Source organism: Botrytis deweyae (genome assembly GCF_014898535.1).
Source record: "Botrytis deweyae strain B1 chromosome Unknown BDEW_004, whole genome shotgun sequence".
Taxonomy (NCBI): Eukaryota; Fungi; Ascomycota; class Leotiomycetes; order Helotiales; family Sclerotiniaceae; genus Botrytis; species Botrytis deweyae.
The window spans coordinates 359,379-381,425 of NW_024066211.1; the positions used below are offsets into that span (position 1 = coordinate 359,379).

The 22,047-nt window shown below is 34.1% G+C and overlaps 6 protein-coding genes across 6 annotated transcripts; 2 read left to right on the forward strand and 4 right to left on the reverse strand.

The window, feature by feature from the left end:
* Positions 1–677: 677 nt before the first annotated feature.
* Positions 678–2,034, reverse strand: EAE98_002114 (uncharacterized protein; the record flags this gene model as incomplete). Its single annotated transcript, XM_038949733.1, has 3 exons — positions 678–865; positions 917–1,046; positions 1,102–2,034. 3 exons carry the CDS (start codon positions 2,032–2,034, stop codon positions 678–680), a joined length of 1,251 nt encoding a protein of 416 aa, XP_038813472.1.
* Positions 2,035–3,056: 1,022 nt separating this feature from the next.
* EAE98_002115 (uncharacterized protein) lies at positions 3,057–3,907 on the reverse strand (the record flags this gene model as incomplete). The annotated part of the gene is made up of 3 exons (XM_038949734.1): positions 3,057–3,689; positions 3,749–3,832; positions 3,881–3,907. The coding sequence occupies 3 exons, from the start codon at positions 3,905–3,907 to the stop codon at positions 3,057–3,059; spliced, it is 744 nt and encodes a 247-aa protein (XP_038813473.1).
* Positions 3,908–4,175: 268 nt separating this feature from the next.
* On the forward strand, positions 4,176–6,533 carry EAE98_002116 (uncharacterized protein; the record flags this gene model as incomplete). Its single annotated transcript, XM_038949735.1, has 1 exon — positions 4,176–6,533. One exon carries the CDS (start codon positions 4,176–4,178, stop codon positions 6,531–6,533), a length of 2,358 nt encoding a protein of 785 aa, XP_038813474.1.
* Positions 6,534–7,401: 868 nt separating this feature from the next.
* EAE98_002117 (uncharacterized protein) lies at positions 7,402–8,976 on the reverse strand (the record flags this gene model as incomplete). Its single annotated transcript, XM_038949736.1, has 1 exon — positions 7,402–8,976. One exon carries the CDS (start codon positions 8,974–8,976, stop codon positions 7,402–7,404), a length of 1,575 nt encoding a protein of 524 aa, XP_038813475.1.
* Positions 8,977–9,905: 929 nt separating this feature from the next.
* On the forward strand, positions 9,906–11,650 carry EAE98_002118 (uncharacterized protein; the record flags this gene model as incomplete). Its single annotated transcript, XM_038949737.1, has 4 exons — positions 9,906–10,140; positions 10,186–10,736; positions 10,787–11,120; positions 11,184–11,650. The coding sequence occupies 4 exons, from the start codon at positions 9,906–9,908 to the stop codon at positions 11,648–11,650; spliced, it is 1,587 nt and encodes a 528-aa protein (XP_038813476.1).
* A 900-nt stretch (positions 11,651–12,550) lies between these two features.
* On the reverse strand, positions 12,551–13,209 carry EAE98_002119 (uncharacterized protein; the record flags this gene model as incomplete). Its single annotated transcript, XM_038949738.1, has 2 exons — positions 12,551–12,788; positions 12,905–13,209. 2 exons carry the CDS (start codon positions 13,207–13,209, stop codon positions 12,551–12,553), a joined length of 543 nt encoding a protein of 180 aa, XP_038813477.1.
* Between the last annotated feature and the right edge of the window lie 8,838 nt (positions 13,210–22,047).

Consider the following 22,047-nt stretch of genomic DNA (forward strand, 5'->3'; position numbering starts at 1 on the left):
GAGGCTCGGAGGCCCAGAGGCTCTAGTCAACTGATGACGGAATCAGTGATGCAAGTGAAGAATGGAAGCGAAGGGGTTGTTGAGTCTGAGGGAAATTCATAAGGACGAGGATACCAGATAGGATTGAGGAAAATATGAGATCTTAAAGGAAAACAACAATATGAAAGATTACAATTTCACCTGCATATATCGTATAGCTATAGCAATATCGAACCAGAAAGAATTTTAGAGAGGTATATGAAGTTATAAATCAAACAAGAAGACACGAAAAAGATAAAAGGGCCAGATCAATACACACTCCTGAGTAAGAAGACAAAAGCTGAAGAGAGTTTTGCACTTTTGAAACCGACGAGCATTCGAGGTTTGGGACACTACGTGTCATGTGGGCCTCAATTTCCTTTTCAGGATGATCGTTGTTAACAATTCCATGGAGATTTGTGGATGGCAGATACTATTTGTTAGATTGATTTTCCAAGCCCCGGGGGAATGAGGGCAAGTCGTGTTGCCACACAGTCTTGGGTCTTTGACACCATGCCGGTAGGATACTGTACATACAAGAATTGGGCAAGGGTACAGAGTACGCTTCGAATGTTAGAACAAAGACAAAAGAAGAATTCATGAGAGAAACAGGTGCTTACAGAAGCAACCAAACGCTTGAGGGTATATTATAATTCTATTTATGACTCCGAAGCAATCTTCAATTTCTCCAATGTTTCTTCCGTGCTTGATCCAACGGTGACTTTTTGGGCATCTTTTCCTTCAACATGTCCATCTGGCTGTGCAACGACATTTTTCCTTGCTGCTAACGCCGCGGCTTTTCTTGCTGGATCAATTTCTTTCTTTGCCTTCTTGACCTTGACTGGACCTGGTACAGAGTTAGCTCAAGTATTTATACGAGAAAGAGACTGCAACAAACCTTGTTCTGGAGGGTAAGCTTGTACTTCGATTGCTTGCCATTCTGGAGATGCTTCGAATTCCTCTCTAATTGGTTTTAAAATATCGTTAAGGTGGGCGGTGAGACTTTGTTTGATAAGTTGAGGGGTGAGCTGCGGTTGATATCAGTGACTGGCCAACAAGAACTGTGCCCACAAGTCTACTCACAATATCTGCTATGTAATCTTCCTTCAACTTCTCCACAGACTCGTAGATCAACGGCTCCTGATCTCTTCTCTCAACAACAAATCTCGAAGTGCCTCCGTTCTTCAGAGCGAGAGCGCGGAAAATAACATGTTCGACGAAAGCGATGACACCATTACCTTCAACTTCCTTTGGCGTGCACTTAGCCTTCTTTAATTTCTTCTCAACAGCCTCTGGGCCATCGATCAGGTCGATCTTCGAGTCCGCATCACTAGAGCTCATCTTCGCAGCCTCTCCTAGACCAGGAACCATTGTGTTCATTAAATGTGCTCTGACTTTGTAATTAATCTTTGGCAGATTTTCCTTTGCGAAGGTGAAGATTTTCCTTTGGTCAACACCACCGAATTGTGCATCAACGTCGAGATATTGTTCGTCTAGAGCCTGCATGAGAGGGTAAATTAAGCCACCAAGTGTTGGATCATCCGTTTGCTTAACGACTTCGGCACCAGCCTTTTGGGCGACGTTAATTCTGGTGATACCCTCCAACTTAAATCGGTCCATTGTATATTCCTTGTCAAGTTGGTAAGAGCTTCCTAGTACAAATTCCAGACGACTCAAATCAACGCCAACCGCTCTCAAAGCTGATTTGATTACTCGTTCGTAGTACTTGGCGCGGTATTCGACGAGTTCGAGAGGTGCTTTCATATTGTCCAAGTAACCGTGGATATCTGCGAGGAGAACCTTAACATTACAACCCGCCCTCAGTAACTCTGCTATCTTAATCATTGGTACGAAGTATCCACAATGAGGTCTGCCAGTCGTTGCAGTTCCCCAGTAAACTTTGAGAGGACGCTTCTCCTTGAGGATGACATTGTCGATAATATCTCCGTCGAGAACCTCGGCAAGGTTTGCCTTGATCAAGGCAATTGATTCCTCTGGACTCATGTCGGAAGCCATGTTGTGACGTTGCTGAAAGTAAATTGTTGAAAAGTAAATAGACGCGATACTCAAGAAGGGGATACTTTGACTCATCTTCGGCGGGGGATAATTTTGGCGGGGTACCGACCATATCACGTGTGCATATTATGTAAGCTAGCCTTCCCTGAGACTGTACTGTGTAGCAACAAATAGATTCAAAGAGGGAAGCGGTTCGTGTATCAACACCTCATCTATGAAGCCCTTCTACGATCCTCTCTTCACCCTGCACTCTAGATAATTTCTCAGCCAGATCCGATTGTAGATTACATCCAGTTATTTGCCAAGGTGTGAGGGCTTATGGCATGTTTTCCTTCATGCTTCCTCCTATTATGTTATATATCTTCTAGAATGGCATCATCTACTACACAGTCTTGCAATGGTGATAGAATATGATCTTGTCCGCGGGAAAGCACTCATAGATTGTACTCTTTCCTACAGAGAAAACGATGAAATATTTCAGCAATCCAATGACTTACTTAGTTTTTGTACTTGATAGCAAGCAAGCTTCACCCTTGATGATCTAACTTTATTACGCAAAAATCCAATAAATGTCGAAGGCGGGATGTGGGAAAGTCATAGTCGACAGCAAGTATGGAACTAGACTGAACCTTCAAGGCAAGGGGGCGCCTGAACGTTGAGCGAGATTGAAGCGAAGCGAAATCAGAGCTTGACATACATAATTTCATAGCACTTGAGATGCTTCCTGGATTATATTGCAGTCTTGGAACCAAAAAAAGCCATGGATGTGTGACCTCAACTCCAATCGTACACTAGTGATATCACAAAAACACGCGTGCGAAGTAGAGAGTAGATTGAAGTAGATTGATGGAGAAGCCTGATGTCTCAAAGATGATAGCCTCGATCAAATGGTATTACAGCCGAAACTCGACGGATTCGTGCTGTAGCATGGAACGAATTTTTTATTAAGAATTTTGTGCAAGGACAGCAGTGCTTTTGCTTTTGTCAAATTCGAAACAATCATACAGCCTCAGCCAGCTCCTCTATTTTCCTTTCTTGACCCAGTCCTCTACCTTTTCTCTTCCTTCGGTGACCTTGCCATCCACTATTGAGATTGCTTGCTTTGAATGTACCCGTGCCATTCTCCATGCGTTCTCTATGCTCTCCCTTGTCCTGATATGTGTGTCCGCAATCACTGGAAATCTTCTCTCATATTCCCATGCCAAATTGGCAACATTTCTCATCGTTACTGGAAGAACAACCCATCCTGCTCCAATTCCGACTGCGAATGGCACAGCAGCTCTCAGCACAATGTTTCTGTTTCGTGATACAATTGAACCAGTCATAGCAGCAACCAAAACGTAGATAGCTCCCGGCATTAACTTCTCCCCAGATTGTTGGGATGGTGCAAGTGAAGCAATTGTAGATGTGAAACTGGATTCAAGGTTAAGGGCAGAGTCCATCATGGAGTTCAATTTGTTCTCGGCAGCGACGACATGTGCATAGAGAAATAATCGACTCTTTCCTATTTGTACAGCGAGCCTGTCGGTAGGAGTTGGACCAGTATGTTTCCTTGATATTTCCTCCGACGCGGGGCTTGGAGATTTGGATGATGGGAGAGTTGGAGCGGATGTGGGAGGGAGCTCCTCGAAGTCATCATAGATGGGTTTTCTTCCCTATAATCATGCGATGGTTAGTGACAGAAATGTGAGTGGGTTTAAACGCTGTTCCGTACATCTGGTGCTTCGGCATGTAATGCTCTCTGAGGATAGAGAGCCATTCCGATTAAGGCTGCGCCAGTTGCTACAGGCGCAATGCGCTTCGAGTTGTTAGCTAAGTATAATTTTGCGTATTTGATTATACTGACCTGCCGCAGGAATACTCTGGAAGCCATTGCTCAATTGACTTGATCGTACAATTGGTATGTATTGGGATCGAATTCCGCGGTCGTTAAAGCTTCGTTAACTTCAAGGTTCCGTTCGTGTGATTTTTTATGCAAACATGCTGACGTAATTATTCTCATCCAATGTATGTGCATAATTTATGAAGCTACCAAGGTACCTACCTACCCAAGTACTATTCTCCGCATTACATACTATGTTATCGTCTTCCAATAACCAACCTTCGTGCCATTGACAGTTCGGATGAACGTGCCCTGGAGTATGTTGAAAGCAACTACGCCCAGGCCGTGGATTTGTTCTCGGTGCGTTAGGAGACAAATTCAATCACGCCGAAGACTTGCAACAGCTTCTTCACAATACCGCGAATCTCGACCTGTACCTGTCGACAACTCTGCTCCAGGCGCAAAACATGATGACAGAACGCTACGGCAGATCTTTGACTCCCCAAATTTCTGGGCTGAATTCTCCCAATCCTCGAAACAAAGTTACAATAGACCGGCTGTTGGACTTTTTCAGAATCGGTACCTTGTCAACCCCCAAGGTTTCGAAATTTTTGCGAACACAAGTTTGCGAAAGGCACAAAGAATTGTGGATAAAGTCTTGAAGGCTTCGACAATTGAAGAATACAAACATGTTGCTAGAGAACTAGATCGTCTTAGTGACCTGTTGTGCCGAGTCATCGATTTGTCGGATTTTGTTCGAGCTACACATCCGAATGCAGCCATACAAGCAGCTGCATCAAGAGCCTACGCAAAAATGTTTGAATACATGAACATCTTGAATACAACCACTGGGCTCGATAAGCAACTTGAGATCGCCATGGGAACACCAGAGATTGTAGCAGGGTGGACAGAGGAAGAAGTGGTGGTCGCAGATATTCTAAGGAAAGACTTTGCAAAGTCAGCCATTGATCTACCTCGGGCCCAGCGAGAAAGGTTTGTAGCTCTCTCGCAACAAATTAGTGAAATTGGTCCTGAATTTGTTGATTATATGACACCCGCAAAACCTTACTTAACTTTTGAAAGTAGTAAGTTGAAGGGAATGGATCCAGTACTGGTGAGGCAATACACGACATGGGGACAGACTAAAATTCCAACCGTTGGTGGTGCTGCAGCAGCAGCTATTAGATCAGTCCAGAATGAAGAAGTTAGAAAAGAGATATTCATGGCTACTCGCACAGCTTCAAGAAACACAGTATACAAGCTGGAGGAGCTCATGCGTAAAAGAGCAGAGCTGGCCAAACTCTCTAGGTACGAAAGTTATTCTCACCTAGCCCTAGGAGACAAAATGGCCAAAAGTCCAGCATCTGTATCACAATTCTTGGAAGCACTGGCAAAGGATAACAATCAGATTGTAAAAGGAGAAGTTTCCGAGCTCCTCAAGTTTAAGATTTCGAACTCGCATGGCTCTTCTCCAGGTTTGCAGCCATGGGATAAAGATTATTATATGTCACAGATTTTGGCTTCGGTGCGTTCGCACTCTCGCAATTCCGATTTTCTTTCAGCATATTTCTCGCTTGGTACAGTCATGCAAGGACTCTCTAGGCTATTTACACGTCTCTACGGTGTTAGACTTGCTCCACATGAGACGATGCCAGGAGAAACATGGAATTCAGACGTTCGAAGACTAGACGTAATCTCTGAAACCGATGGTCACGTTGCTGTACTTTACTGTGATCTGTTTTCCCGTCCCGGAAAGTCCCCGAATCCCGCGCACTTCACCCTTCGCTGTTCTCGAGAGATTACAACGCCTGAACTCGAAGAAGCTTCATCATTGTCTCAAAATGGCCTGTTCAAAACTGACGAAGAAGCTGCTAATGATGGTATGGCCACTTCAAGAGCTTCGGGAGTCCTCAAGCAATTGCCAACCATAGCCCTCATTTGTGATTTCGTCACAATGTCCGGAAAGTCATCTCGCCCTGCACTTCTCAGTTTTAACGAGGTGCAAACTCTCTTCCACGAGATGGGCCATGCCATTCATTCCATTCTCGGGCGAACATCTCTTCAAAATGTCTCAGGAACTCGTTGCGCAACCGACTTCGCAGAGTTGCCTTCAGTTCTCATGGAACATTTCGCAGCAGACCCATCTGTTCTTTCTTTATTCGCGCGCCATTATGAAACCGACCAACCCCTTCCATATGAAATGGTAGCTGAAAAACTAGCATTAGACAAACGTTTCGAGGGCTCTGATACTGAAAATCAAATTATCCTCTCTATGCTCGATTTAGCATACCATTCTGACCTCCCTCTCTCTCCGTCTTTCAACTCGACAGCAATATATCATTCTCTCCAAGAAGAACACGGTGCTCTCCCAGTTGATCCCCCCGGAACATGCTGGCAGGGTTTCTTCGGACATCTCTTCGGATACGGTAGTACGTACTATAGTTATCTTTTCGACCGGGTTCTTGCAAGGAGAATCTGGCAAGTGGTGTTCAAAGACGGAGAAGACGGCGGTAGCATCCACAGAGACAATGGCGAGAAGATGAAAGAAGAAGTTTTGAAATGGGGTGGAGGAAGAGATCCTTGGAAATGCTTGGCGGGTGTACTAAATGATGGTAGAGTAGAGAATGGTGATGAAAAAGCCATGGCGATTGTGGGTAGTTGGGGTGTAAAGGAATGAAGAGATCAACTCGTGCAGAGATGGACCTTAACGAATAGCTTGTTTATATATGTATATACCCTTGAGCTTAGATCTGATGATTTTGACGAAATTCATCTTGCATACGAAAACCCTGTTTGTTCAACATTATCAATTCGCCCATCTAAGTGGCTTTCGATGTGAAAATACATGTCGAATACATGGACGTATGGATAGTAAACCACAATTTCAAAGTAGAAGGATTGAAACGCAGCTCCTGGATATGGACCGACTGCTGCGGATGTTTGATACAACTTGTGAGACACAGAGTTGAACAACCCCGTCGGCCGCTAGAAGAGCCTATTAGTTCACGACTCCTCGGTTACTAGGTATTGACACGACACAGATTAATCAAGGGTTTGAATTAACATATTCAGGGTTCTAAAATGGGAGTTTCTGTGAGAGGATTCAGAGGATAAAGCCCGAGTCTATTGTGTTACATCACATTAAAGATCGACTGACTTAATCATGAATTTATTAATACTGTTACATTATACTTTTGAGAGTAGAGGAAAGCTAATTATCTAATAATACTCATGTTCACATTCTCCAAGAGAATACCAACGAGTCCTAGCTTCTCTCGGTCACATCCTCAGTCCCGTTGTCGATGGTCCAAGGATTTCCAATATGTATAACCAGCCTTTTTCTATGTTCCCGTTCTTACATAGGAACTTGTCCTCCCCATCTCTGTTTCGCCTCTAGGATTGGAGTCTTTGGTGATCTGTTGTGTGGTGTCTAACAGTACTATTCATAATGAATGAATGAAAATTAATAGTCAATACCAATCCAACAATATGAATACTCTCCCTCTAGTGTAGACATTGGAAAATCTGGTTGCCAGACTACAATCCTAGTCATCTTGAAAAATAGTCCTGAAATCCGGAAAATAATCCTCGGACACAGTTTTTGTAATTGAACAGACGACTCCTTTCTCCTGAAAGAGTCGCTTGACAGGCTCCAAGATCTTATCACGTTCTAATGTATAACTATTCCAAGAGAGCGAATCATCAGGCGCAATCAATTCTACTTTTTCAAGAAATCTCATTGATGTGGGTAATGTGTTTGCAAAACTTGTGACTTCGTCTGACCAAGTCTGCTTTCGAACGGAGTAGGCACCTGGGTACAGTTCTGATGTATGCGCTCGTTCACATACTAGTCCTAGATACGTCAACGATTGTGGAAGTAAATCCTCCATATGGTGTCTAATTGGTTCTCTTGGCGATCGACCACTGAATACAATCGGATCGATTGTTAGCGAAGTCATTTTTGGGAAATCTGACAAGTCACCCAGAAACAATGGTTTCTCCTTTTCGTTTGACTGCTCGCCCGGTTTCGGGAGAGGCCCAAAAGAATCGCCTTTGCGAAATCTTAGATCAAGTTCTTTCAAACTGCCCCTATGTTGGTCCAGTATCATCCGAATGTTTTTGCTCTCCAAATCCAGTGTTCTATCATCATTTGACACGCTCGAGGGAAACGCGTATGTCCATCTGAATCTCACAAGCTCCTTCAAAGTCGAAACAAGTTTAAAAACCCTAGAGAATGCTACGTAACTGCGATCAAGCGAAAAATCGGTAATCGAAGAATACTTGACTGGTTGTGCCTCTAATGGTGATTCATCCTGACTTCTTTTGTCCCACCTCTGTTGGTCCACTTTGCTACTCATAAGATGTGATGTGTAGACAGATCTCATGTTTGGCAAATCCCAAAACCTCAAAAGTGGTGATGAACCTGGTAATGCTGAATTTGGTATTGTTAACAACCCTATGGAAATATATACCGTTCGAAGGTTTTGGAAATAATCAGCTGAAAGCGAAGGTCCAGGATGCGCACCCAATTCATAAACTCGATTCATTGATGAAATATGAAGTTTTTCGATATTGGGGAGATGCTGTATTATAAGATTTAAAACCGCTAGAGCAAAATTCTCGAACCCATGGGATTCAAGTAGTGATGCACCTGTGCCCATGCGAAAAACCACACTATACTCAGACAGGCCGTTTGTCCAATTATCTAAATACCTCAAGACCCAGGGCTGTATTCTACCATTCTTGAAGACATTCAAATCATCTTTGTGGCTCTTTTTCCACGCCTCAAACTGTTTAGCTGAAACGGCGGACCGAAGGTCTCTATCCCAGTCTTTCGCATCTGGTGGCTCAGATTCACGGAGATCTAATAATTTCACTGAAGCAACAGACTGTGGAAATTCTATAGCAGTTCGAAGAAAACTCCATAGACAATATCCCGAGTGCTTATACTTGTCAAAGCTCCAGGACTCATATACAAGCGGCATAGCGTGTTTGTACAGAATCCTCGAAGTTTTTCCAAACCGCACTCGATCGCCAACTCTTACAAGATGGAATAGGATTCGAGTAATTATTTCTCGTGGTAGTCCTCCAAGAACATTTTTACGTCTGTTTGGACCCATTGTATTAATGTCATATTCCGACGAATCAACTTCCTCCTCTTTTGTTAGCATATCTTCGAAAACAGGTTTAGATGGACCAGGCTCACGTCAGATTCTGCAGCGACTCTCCTTAAAAGAATCGTTTATGACAGCTTGTAGCGATAGAACTGTGGGGTAGCCTTGGTGTTTGAAGCAGATTGAGCATTAATCATTTGTGTTAAGTTAGATTTCAAGTTTGTGTAATTGTTTGAAATGAAAGATCTCATGTAAATTGAATGAATGTTTGTAAGTGCTATCTAAATGGGAGAACTGAATAACACATGTTAAGTGTGTAGTTCTTTCTACATTGAATGTGATACTTCGATGACGACCGCTGCTTCCTTCGCTTCCACTAACCTAACGCCAATTGCTCGGCACAATAATGACAGAATTACCGTGAATGGTCACGTGAAAGCCTAGGAAAATACAATTCTGTCCCAAGGTACCACCATACCTAGGTACTCAACTCGAGAACAAACAGAAACACAAATCATACAATCTCCGATATGTTCGAGATCTCATTGAAATTGATGATTGTAGATCGAAAAGTGGTCTCTATTGCATGTTTCGGTAAGAACCACACAAATACTGGATGCTTATTGGAAGGATTAAGTATGCAGCCAATTCGAGTGTGCAGGAATGCGATTACAAGAGCTGAACAACGCAACTTGCTTATCGTATGAACAATATTGTTACACATAGTTGTCGATCTTCCGATTCGTAGCTGTGCATGAAGTCATTTAGTGCAGTGACGGAATTTCCGCTTTATGGGGAGTTTTCATTGGTTGGTGATATGTCTAGAAGGGGATCTAATATTGTGGGGATGTAGATGAGGGCTCTTTATATCCTCATACCCCGCGCAAAAGAACTTTCTGCTTTTCATCTTTCAGTACAATGCTACATTGGCCAAAATGAAAGTCTTCACTGTTTTATCTGGTCTGCTGTCTCAAGTCAACCCACTGATATGCGTGTATGCCATTGCTGTATACACATTCACTCTGGTTATATATAGACTATATTTCAGTCCTTTGGCTAAATTTCCTGGTCCAAAGTTGACAGCTGCGACTGAATGGTATGAAATCTACTATCAGCTTGTGAAAGGTGGACAGTTCTTTCGAAAACTTCCTGAATGGCATGAAAAATATGGTTCGTCTTGAGATCTAATTTCCTTCCTATACTAATAATTGAAAGGCCCAATTGTTCGCATCAATCCTACGGAGCTCCATATCAGTGATCCTGAGTTCTATGACACAATATATACTACCGATAGACGCGACAAGCTGCCTCTTCATTCCTCTCTTCCTACCGTCCCGTTATCTGGTCAATCTACCCTAGATCACTTCCTTCATCGAAAACGACGTGCCGCGCTCAATCCTTTTTTCTCTAAACCTAACATTCAAAAATTTGTTCCATTCATCCAATCACGTGTCGACACTTTGGTTAATCGTATTAATACCGAATACAAAGGAACCGATAAGATTCTTGATCTTGGAGATGTTTTCTCTTGTTATACGACAGATGTGGTGATGGAATGTAGTTTTGGTACTAACTATAATTTTTGCGAAAAAGGAGAGTTTACCTCGGATTTTATGGTGGCTGTCGCCGGTATGTTATCTATAGTGCACTGGACAGAGCATTTTCCAAGTATAGCATGGTTGATGAACATGGTGCTTGCTTTACCATACAGCGTGCTGAAGAAGGTTGTGCCGCAAAAATCAATGCCTGTTTTGGAGTGGCTCGAGGTGATTTATGTAATCAATTTAAGAAGATATTGATACTGATGTTTAAATAGGACCTTAGACATGAATTGAGAGCAGTGATGTATGGAACCAAGGAGAAGAACGATGCCTCACGGCCAAACATATTTCACGAGATCATAGAATCTAATCTTCCTCTTGAAGAGAAAACAGAGCAGAGGCTTCATCAAGAGGCACAAGTAGTGGTCGGTGCGGGTGTTGAAACGACAAAGTGGACGCTAGCAGTCGCAATGTTCCATCTCCTTGACAAACCGGACCTTCTCACCAAACTACAAGCTGAAATACTTGAAGTCTTTCCAGATCCCTCCTCTCCACCTTCACTAACAACCCTTGAAAAACTGCCCTATTTAATTGCAGTCTGTCAAGAAGGTATTGTAAATACCGAATCCGATGTACATCACGCGTAATTTCTGACACAATTGATTTGAATAGCAATTCGTCTTTCCATGGGACCAGTTCAACACCTTCCACGGCTAGCACACAAACCTCTCCCATATACAGATCCAGCGACAGGACATACTTACACAATTCCCGCTGGCACTCCACTATCCTGTGCTACACCAATCATCCATTACAACGAAGCACTCTTCCCATCCTCTCATTCTTTCATCCCCGAAAGATGGCTCCCAGATCCCATCACTGGTCTACCGCCTAAAGTCACAATACCTTCAGGAGAAGAAAAACCACTCACAAAATATCTTGTCAGTTTCTCGAAAGGGAGTAGACAATGCTTAGGAATGAATCTAGCTTATGCGGAGTTATATATTGCACTTGCGAGTTTTGTCCGAAGATGCGAGTTTGAGTTGTGGGAAACGAATCAGGAAGCGGTGGAGATTTGGTCGGAATATCTCATTAATGTTCCTAAACCGGGGACTGGAATTAGAGTGAAAGTTCTTTGATAGAATGGGAAGGAATGGGGTGAAAGAGCAGTGGATGTTAATTATGTGTATGTGGAATGTTGGAACGTTGACAATTGGCGGTGGTTGCTATGTGTGGTCCTCGATTCTTCTGAACTGCCATACGGTATCGGTCAGACAACCTGAATTTACAATTTGAATTTACTTCAGGATTCTAAAATATAGATTGACGATCCATGAATCCAAAATTCGTCGTGCGCTTTCCACACATATTACTTTCGACAACGAAAAAGACCTCGCAGTTTGCTGTTCCACCTGAATTGTCAGATCACTGAAGCGATTGTAGCTAAAGAAACAGCCATGATCATCGAGATAGATGTGCTTGACAAGAGACTAGTAACTCATCAACCTCATTGGTTGAATCTCCTACAATACTCGCGTACTCTGAACACGCGACCAGTGATGCCTCCATCCCATTTTGCTCCATTCAAAGTACAAATCACACATGATCGCGCAGAAAATTGCACAAAAAATTGCACAAAACCAGAGCAAACCCAATCAACCGTGACTCACCAAAACATCATTCCTCTAGTTCTAAACTCGACTATCAATCCAAGATTCACACACACCAAAAAGAAAGGGGTTTTAACAACCCGATACATTATTGATAATGCTGATTGATGCCATATCTGAGCTTTCTCATCATGGAAATAGCGCATACTCCAACCAGACTTCTCGAAGCATGATTATCGCATTACGAAGCGACTGATCATCACCCAATCTCCTCTCCTCAATTAACCTTACCGATCTCGGCTCGCTTGTATTTCCAATCACTATTAATTACCAAACTCCATTTTCCATGTCCCCATCTATCTATCCCAAATTCCAATCCAATCCAACCCATTCCTTTCCTTCCATTCCCTCCCTCCCTCCCATCCCATCCTAACACAAAGTCAACAATCCCCCAAACGCCACCCCCAACGCCATCACCGCCTGTTTTCCCACACTTATCCCCCTCCCCTCCCCTGCATCTCCCTTCTGACCCCCTTTCTGCAAATACACCGACAGCGTCCACGATCCGCCACATATCTGGCTCGTGTTTCCTTTACATGGGAGATCGCATTTCGCGTCGTCGACTTTGGAGGCGAGGGCGGAGAGATATTGTGCGCAGTAGCATTCTCTTTGGGAGGTGTTAGTTTGTATTTTGTTATGTGGTGATGTGCTATTTTTGTATTGGGAGGAAAGGGGGGGGGGGGATGACGCAAATTAAATCACAAAGAAAAATAACAAACTAACCTCGTATATTCAATCCCCGCATACGCATAGCCGTTTGATTTGCAAAATGCCATACACAGCGGTACCGTCATCACATCGAGCGCTTCCGTGACGCCGCCGTTGAGAGAGCGTAATCCGCCCGTGGTATTCGTGTGGAGGGTTTCGGTGTAGCAGCCGAGATAGGTGTATGAGGATGCGCTGGGGATGATGGTGGCTATGGTTGTGGAGGTGGAGGATGAGGAGGTGGTGGATGTTTGGGCGAGGGTGAGGGTGGTGAGGGAGAGGAGGGAGAGGAGGAGGGAGAGGAGGGAGAGTGCTGGAGTCATTTTGTTGGTGGTATTGTATTGTATTGTATTGTATTGGTTTGATGGATTGGTTTCTTTTTTCTTCTTTTGGGGGAAGATGTATGTTTGTATGTAGTAAGAATACACAAAATAACAACAATATCCCAAAGCGAACAGACAGCAACGATAACTCGAAGCAAAGCAGAGTCACTAATATAATATCAGAAGAAAAATACTCAACAAGATGCAGACCAAACCAAACCAAACAGAAGAAAGAGAAATATATCAACCCTAGCAATTAAATCACAGCACAGCATTTCTTTCAACTTCCCCATCCCAATTCCATTTTCTGGCATGGCAAGCTACAAACAATGTGGAAAGTGTGGCCGAGACTTTTTGTTCAGCGCGGGAGATCGACGGCTGGGTGCTTGATAGTTTTATTTATTAAACTTTATGTGGATTGGGGGTTGAGTGAGGGCTTGGGCTTATCGATAGTGGGGTATGATGGCGAGGTTTTGGGGTTTCGGGGATGGATGATGATAGATGACAGGAGGGGTGGGTAATGAGTTTTTATATGATGATGATGATGATGATGATGATGATGATGATGATGATGATGATGGTAATGTCGTAGGATTCTTGTGAATTGGATGGAGATATAAATTACCTTCCGAAGAGTTTTCACATAATGTTATATTCCAATTCTTCTACGATAATCCGAGTGAAGTGTACCTAATAAACAAAAACCCTTACTGGTAAGGTCAGTAGCTCAGACATCCATGGATATATCCCAACAGTACGAGAGTACCTAGCTCCCTGCTGTAGGACCCAAACACGAAGAGAAATCTCTTCAACCCTGAATACGAAGACGCCATGTAAGCACAGAGAATCCGAGCGTACGACCATATATATCCGAGATATCCAATGGATGTCTTTGCAATTCCCCCAATGCGCGATGCGTGGATGTATTTTGGGATGGTTGCTAGGGAATTCGTGGATTCTATTTATATTACTCGTAAGCTGGTGGTAATTATAATTAAGGTTATGAGTTCCCCTGGATTTTGCTGTATTGGGAAGGGGTGGAAGAGCGGATTGGGAGAATTGGGAGAATTGAGGGTGATGGGTTTGAATTGTTGAATTGTTGATATAGTGTATGTTTTGGACGGGCTCGACGGGTTAGGTGTTGTACCGAGGCCGATAACGCGCATTTGGCACAAACCCCAAAAATAGATTTCTGCCTAAGCTAAAACCCAATTTAGAATTTAGTAGTGTGTATTTAAGAATAAGGATTCTTTAATCCAGTATACAACTTTAAAGAAATTGATAAAATAAACAGAAAAGAGATATTATTATTAATTAAAACTCAAGGAATCGATTGATATAATTATTTTTGAATTATCTCAAAAATTAGAATTTATATTCAATATAGAAATATTGTAACGAATTTGAAAAAAAGTTGAATTTTAATATTTAGTTTCTTATTCTTCAAATACTTTTAAATTTAATATAAATTTGAATTTTTGAAATAATTCAAAAGCAATTATATCAATCGATTCCTTGAGTTTTAATTAATAATAATATCTCTTTTCTTTTTATTTTATCAATTTCTTTAAAGTTTTATACTGAATTAAAATATTCTGTTTAGTATTAATCATATTACTCAAGTTTTGATTAGTCATTAAGCCTAATAATTAAGATATCAAAATGAAATAGATTCCTAAGCATAATAAAAATAGTTAGAATTGAATACAAATTTTGATTATCGAGATAATTTAAAAAGAAATGTATGAATCGATTCCTTAAATTCTAATTAATAATTGGATTTCTTTTCCTTTTATTTTATAGATCTCTTTAAGGTTATGTACCGAATTGAATTCTTTTTTTTTCAATATTATAGAAACTATCTAAAGTTATATTAGTTATACGATTTAAGCGAGATAAGCTTGGGTTCGAGCTTCAGATAAGGATTCTTACTAAGCTTATCTCGCTTGTTTCGCTTATTCCGAAATAATCTATATATTATAAGGAAAATTATTTTATTATAAATTTTAAATATTAATACACTTCCTATAGAGAATTCCGAAATGAATTCTAAAAATATATAAATAAAGCTAATGTCAGGGAGCGAGCACCTGACAGGGTTTATATAGTAGATCCACTGTTCCGAACGTATTCGGAACACTCTACGCTTTTGTGGGTTAGTAGTAAAGTGAATCAACCCTAACAGCTAACCCTAAAGGCTATTTGATGATATAATTTATTTTATAAAGTATCTTCAATAAGATTGAATTCTATCTTTCTTTATAAGATTTCTAAAAACACACTATACAGATTCTAAAATTTCTTTTTCCATTAGACAAAAATCTATTTTTGGGTTTTATACCAAATGCGCGTTATCGGCCTCGGTAGTTGGCGTTGTTTTTATTATGGAGTAGAGCTTTTAGATTAGAGGGTTGTATTTTGATATAATTTTAGTAGATGATACTATGTTGATGTCAAGAGTACTCGAGTATATTATATAATAGGTCTCGGTATGATTATTATTATCAGTCTGAAGAGTTAGGGCTATATATAATACTTTTCTTATTAAAATATAAAGTCATTTTTCTTTTTATATTATAGTTTATTTATTTTAATAAAAGGAAAAATTAGAAGTTATATTATAAAAAAATTGAAATCATTAAAATTATTCAAAAAATATATCATTTTTTTTATAAATATTTTTATAATAATATATTTAAAAGATTAAAATTAGAAATTCAAAAAAGTTTGAAAAAAGAATTATTTTATATAGAAAAAGCATTACAAATTAAGAATTCTAAGCCTTTTCAATTAAAAGCTTATATAACTTTTTAACAAAAATAATTAAAAATAAATTAGAAATTTTCTTATATATAATAATTTAGATTATTTATCTTAAAGTTTTTATAATTTAATATCAAAAATCAAACTAATTATATCATATTTTAGTTTATATAATTTTTTTTATAGAGATTATGTTATAAAATATTACAATATATGATGAGCGATGGTGTCACGGCGCCAACTATATTGCCTTCATGCCTCAGGCATATACTATTAGTATACCCTACTTTCTATAAAAAGGCCTTATCCTTTTATAGCTCTTTCACCTTTATAGTATAATATAAGTCTTTATTCGTATCTTGACAATTTGTATTATTTTTTTAGAAACTATTCTAACTTTATTTTTATTTCAAATCCATTAAAGTTTCGATTTGATTGAATCAATCAGATTCACCACCACCTCGCTATATACCCTAATTACCACCGTTTTAAATCTTAATTATAATTATAACTAATTAGGTATTTATATCTAATCTATTCCTTTAATTTCTATTCTTAAACCATATCCTTAATTCTATTAAAATTAATATTTTTCTATTTATAAATTTATTTAATAATTCAAGTACTATATATTTTATAGTTATTCAAATTATATTTAAATTAATTGAATTGTATACAAGTATACTCTAAACTCAAATTAATAATATTTAAATCAAAATTAACAAATTAAATAATATAATTAATATATTGAAAATCACTATTTAAAATAATTTACAGACTTTATATTGCTATAAGTACCTTACTATTTTCAAGAAGTTTAATAGTGATAAGTAAGATATTATAAAATATTAAAACTAATATATTATATTTTATAATATTGTTAATTATTATTTAATTATAGATTATAAGAACAAATCAGAATTTCAAAAAATTATATTCTTTATCAATCTACTTTCTGATTTTGTTTATACAAATAATCAAATATATTTCGATATAATTATTAATAATCTATATAATTTCGATTTTTGGTTTTCTAAATAATATATTATTATAAGTATCTAAAACAAATTGAACAAATAATATTAAACTTTTAATCTTTTTTATAAGGTTTTTATAAATTATAATAAGTATAGAATAAAAAAAACTCTATTTAGTAATTTTATTATCGAATTTAAGTAACTTACTATTAGATATAGAAAGACTACTAAATAATAGGTTATAAATCTTAAACTTAAAGTCTTATAAAAATTAATTAATATATTCATCAATCACCCAAATAAATCCTTTGTTGTTGATATTGAGATATAAATAGTTTGGTGGCAAGGTATTTATAATAATTTAAAAAAAAAGCTTATCTTAATAATTAATAAAAAAATCAAAATATTAATTTTAATTATAATTATCTTGATAATTAATAAAAAAAAAATACTAACTTTAATTATAATTAATTAAAATTTTATAATAAAAAGCCAGTTATTACTATACCTCCTTTTATATTCGATTTTTTTAGTAATTCTATACAATTAAATACTACTCAATCAAATCAGTATTTTCTAATTTATTATACTCAAGATTAATATATTGAATTTAATCTTTATTTTTATTACAAAAAACTAGATTATATTAAAAATAATTACAAAGAAAAACAAATCAATAATGTAAAGTATAATATTAATATTAATATAAAATATATTTTTTATATTAATCATTTTTTTATAATTAATTAATATAAGAATCCTGGATTTTATTATAATATTATTATTTTTTTATATTAAAATTCATTTCCATTTACCAACCATTCCTCAGCCATACCATTATATTATACTTCCCCGATCTCTTTTGGTTTTATTCAAATATTTGATTTAAAAAATTATATTAAAGATTTTATTTATTCAAAAAAGAATGGTAATTTGATTTTCCAATTGAGTATATTAAAAAATTGATTTTAGCTTATAATTATAAATCGAGGTTTTTTATAGGAAATTTATTTTTGTAAATTAAAAGATTAGTTATATCTAAGAATTCTTTATATTTTAGATTAATGAATAATAAATTTTTTAAAATCTTAATAGAAATTTCCTTTATATTTAATGTAATTATTTTGTTTATTAATTTTATAAATAATAAAATTATAAATTATAGCTTTATTAATAAAAAAATTATTTTTAAATTTCGAATATTTATATATCCTTTTCTTTATATTTATTATTTATTTTTAGTTAATAATAAGTTCTTTAATATTCTTTTTAAATATATATTTTTGAATATACAAATTAATAATTATAAGGAGATAGATTTATTTTATATTATTATTTTATTAATTGTAGATTCTATAATTCTTAATTTTTTTAAAGTTTTAATGTTATAATTCTATTATTAATTGATTAATAATAATATTCAGATTTATATTTATATATTACTTAAGATATTACTATTTTACTAATATTATAATAATTATTATTTTTAATATAGAAAGTATTTAAAAGATAATTTTATTAAAAAGTAATAAAGTTATATTTAATATCCTTAAATCTTTTTTATAAAAACTTATTTTAAAACCAATTTTTATAGAAAGAATTATTAATAAAAATTTTGAAATTATTTTATTATTATTGCAAAATTAATTTATAATTCTCGAAACTATTATTGAGATTTCAAAAATATTTGAATTAGAAATATTTGAGTCAATCTCTAGAAATATTTTATAAGTTTTAATATTTTTAAAAAGTTTAATGAAAAGTATAATATTCAATAAGAATTGAATAATATTAGATATCTTATTATTACTAATTTTATTTAATTTTATAAAAATTAGAATATATATATTATAAAACTAATCTGGAATGAGTTAAATATTGTTTGTGAGTTGTATCAAATGCTAGTGAATAATTTTATTTAGCTATACCATAATATTACAAAAAGTAATATTAAGAAATTCATAAAAAAAACCAATCATCTAATATTATTTATAGTCAATATTCAAAGCAGATTATCATTTTGGTTGTGTGATCTATACGTAAGGTTTTTGCTCTTATTTGTTAATAGATTTCTTTCTAAATATTTCTAGGATTACAAAATTGAACTTATACCAAATAAAAAACTATTATATAATAAAGAATATCCGATATTCCCAGTCAAACTTTAGATTATATGTAAATGGCTCGATGATAACTTAAATAAGAAATTTATTTGTAAATCCTGTTTTAAATTAACTGTTTTATTTTTATTAATTGTGAAATCTAAAAAAAATATTTATATTTATTAAGATTATTGTGAATTAAATAATGTTATTATCAAAAACTAATATTTTTTGTTATTAATCAAAGAAAATTCTTAATATTTTATGTTATACAAAAATCTATATTAAATTGGATATTATTATTATATTTAATAAATTAAAAATTATAAAAGAATATAAATGGAAGATAGTTTTTATAATTCATTTTAATCTTTTCAAATCCCTAATAATACCTTTTAATCTTTATAATATTTCTATTTTGTTTCAAATTATATTAATTATATTCTTTTGATTTTTTAAATAAAATTATACTATATATCTAAATAATATTTTGATTTATTTTATTAATATTATAAATTATTGAAAGTAAATTTGAAAGATTATATAAAAATTAATTAATATTGATTTACAAATTAATATTAAGAAATATAAATTTGAAATTATATAAATTAAATATTTTAGATTAATTATTATATTTAATAAAATCAAAATGATTTTAATTAAAAATTATTAATAAAATTAAAAGATTTTTAACATTTTTTTGGATTTATTAATTTTATTAATATTTTATTTATAACTTTTTTAAAATTATAAAACTATTTAATTGCTTATTAAAAAAGAAGTTTATATAATAATAAATCATTAATTACAAAATTATCTTTAATAATTTAAAATAAGTATTTGTCTTTACTTTAATTCTTATTATATTCAATTATTATTGTTATATAATTGTTAAAACAAATATTTTTAATTAAGCTATAGGAGGAGTTATTTCTTAATATGACGATGAGGGCTAATTATAATTAATTATTTATTTTTTGTTAAAATATAATATAGTTGAATATAATTATAAGATTTATAATAAGAAATTACTAGTAATCATTAAATCTTTAAAGAAATAGAAATCTAAGTTATATAGAATTCAAAAACTATTTAAGATTATTATTAATTATAAAAATTTAAAGTATTTTATATTAATAAAAATACTAAATTAAAGATAAACAAAATAGGTAGAATTCCTTTTAGGATTTAATTTTTATATTATATATCAATTAGATTATAAAGTAATTCATTTTAATACTTTTAGTTAAAAAGCAAAAAACTATTTTATACATACCAACCCCAACAATAATCAAATTAAGAATTGCCTATAAATAATATTTTTAAAACAAATATTTAATATAACTATATATAAGGATTTTATTAGATAAATAAATAATACTATAAACCTTATTGTAACCCTTATAAATACTATTATTCTTAATATTGAAAAGTCAATTAATAATTTCATTAATAAAGTATATAATTTATTTGTATTAATTATTAATATATATAAAATGCTTTAGAATTCTATTACTTGTTATTAGCTATTAGTAATCAAAAAAAACCTTTGGATAGCTTTTTAAAATTATAAACTAATTAACAAATAAATATTCTATTAAAATTAATTATTTATTCTTTTATCTACTAAGTTCTATATATAAATCATTTATTGAATATATTTGATTAGGTTTATTAGGTATTCGGGCTGTATTAAGATTATTAATTTTATTTTTTATATATATTAATAATTTAATATAATAAGAGAGATTGAAATTTACATATAAACTTATTAATTATATTTTTATACAAAATCTTTATGTTTTGTAGTCTCCGGATTTTTCGAATCTTTATTAATCCTATTCTAATTTTAGTTTAATATTTTTGTTAATTATATTATATTATTATTAATCTATAAATATTATAGTTGTAAATATAATTATATAGTTATTATTATTTATTATTTAATAAAAATGTATTATTTTATATTAATAATCAGATTATTTATAGAGAAACTTATTAATTATTTTATTAAGAAAATCTATTATTTATATAATATATTTAATAATATGATATTTAATAAAGATTTGTAGTTTATATTAGTATTTTGGATATATTTCTTTTATATTAATTATCTTCCATATCTTTTTTTGTTTTTTTTCCAATTGCCTAATTAATAAAGCGATTTATGTTTATAGACGCCTAATACTTTAAGCTTTTATAATTTTCATTCGAATAATTAATATAACTAATTCTTATTCCCCGCCTTTATATTTAATAATATTATTTCAGAAATTATTGCTCTATTCTTATTCTTTCTTAACTTATTAATTTCTATTTGTAATTTACAATCAAATCTTTTTTATCTATTTTATCAAATCTTTTATATTATAGAAGTATGAATTTTCTGAACACCAATGAGATGTAATCTATTTAATGTTATTTTAATAAAGCTAAAAACTTTGGCCATTAAGCTATTCAGAAATACAAAGATTATGTAAATGAGATATATATTGATGTCTTTTTTGTATAAAAAGGAAAATATAATATAGGTTGGTATTACGAATATAAAGACTAACTAATTTATAAAGAAGGATAATAATAAGTGAATCGGGTTTTATAAGATTCTAAAAGTTTATAAACATATTTATTTACTTCAATTATCTATTACTTTTAAGATCTTTCTAGTATTCTATAATTTACTATTCAGATTACTTTATAGTTTAGCTAGATTAATTAGTCAAACTATAATCAATAAAGTAAAGTTCTATTATAACCAAAATCGAGTTTTGGAAAGGGATAATGATATAAATAAAGAAACCAAATAATAAGAATTTAATAAATTACTTGATTATTATAATAAGGATAGATTTTATTATTAAATCAAATAAAAATATTATTTGTTATTGTAGTAATTAGTTAAGGATTTTAAAGATTAAAAGAAAATGATTATTGTATTTTATTTAGTAAATCTAAATAAATTGGATTTGTTTATATAGATAGAATTCAAAAGGTTT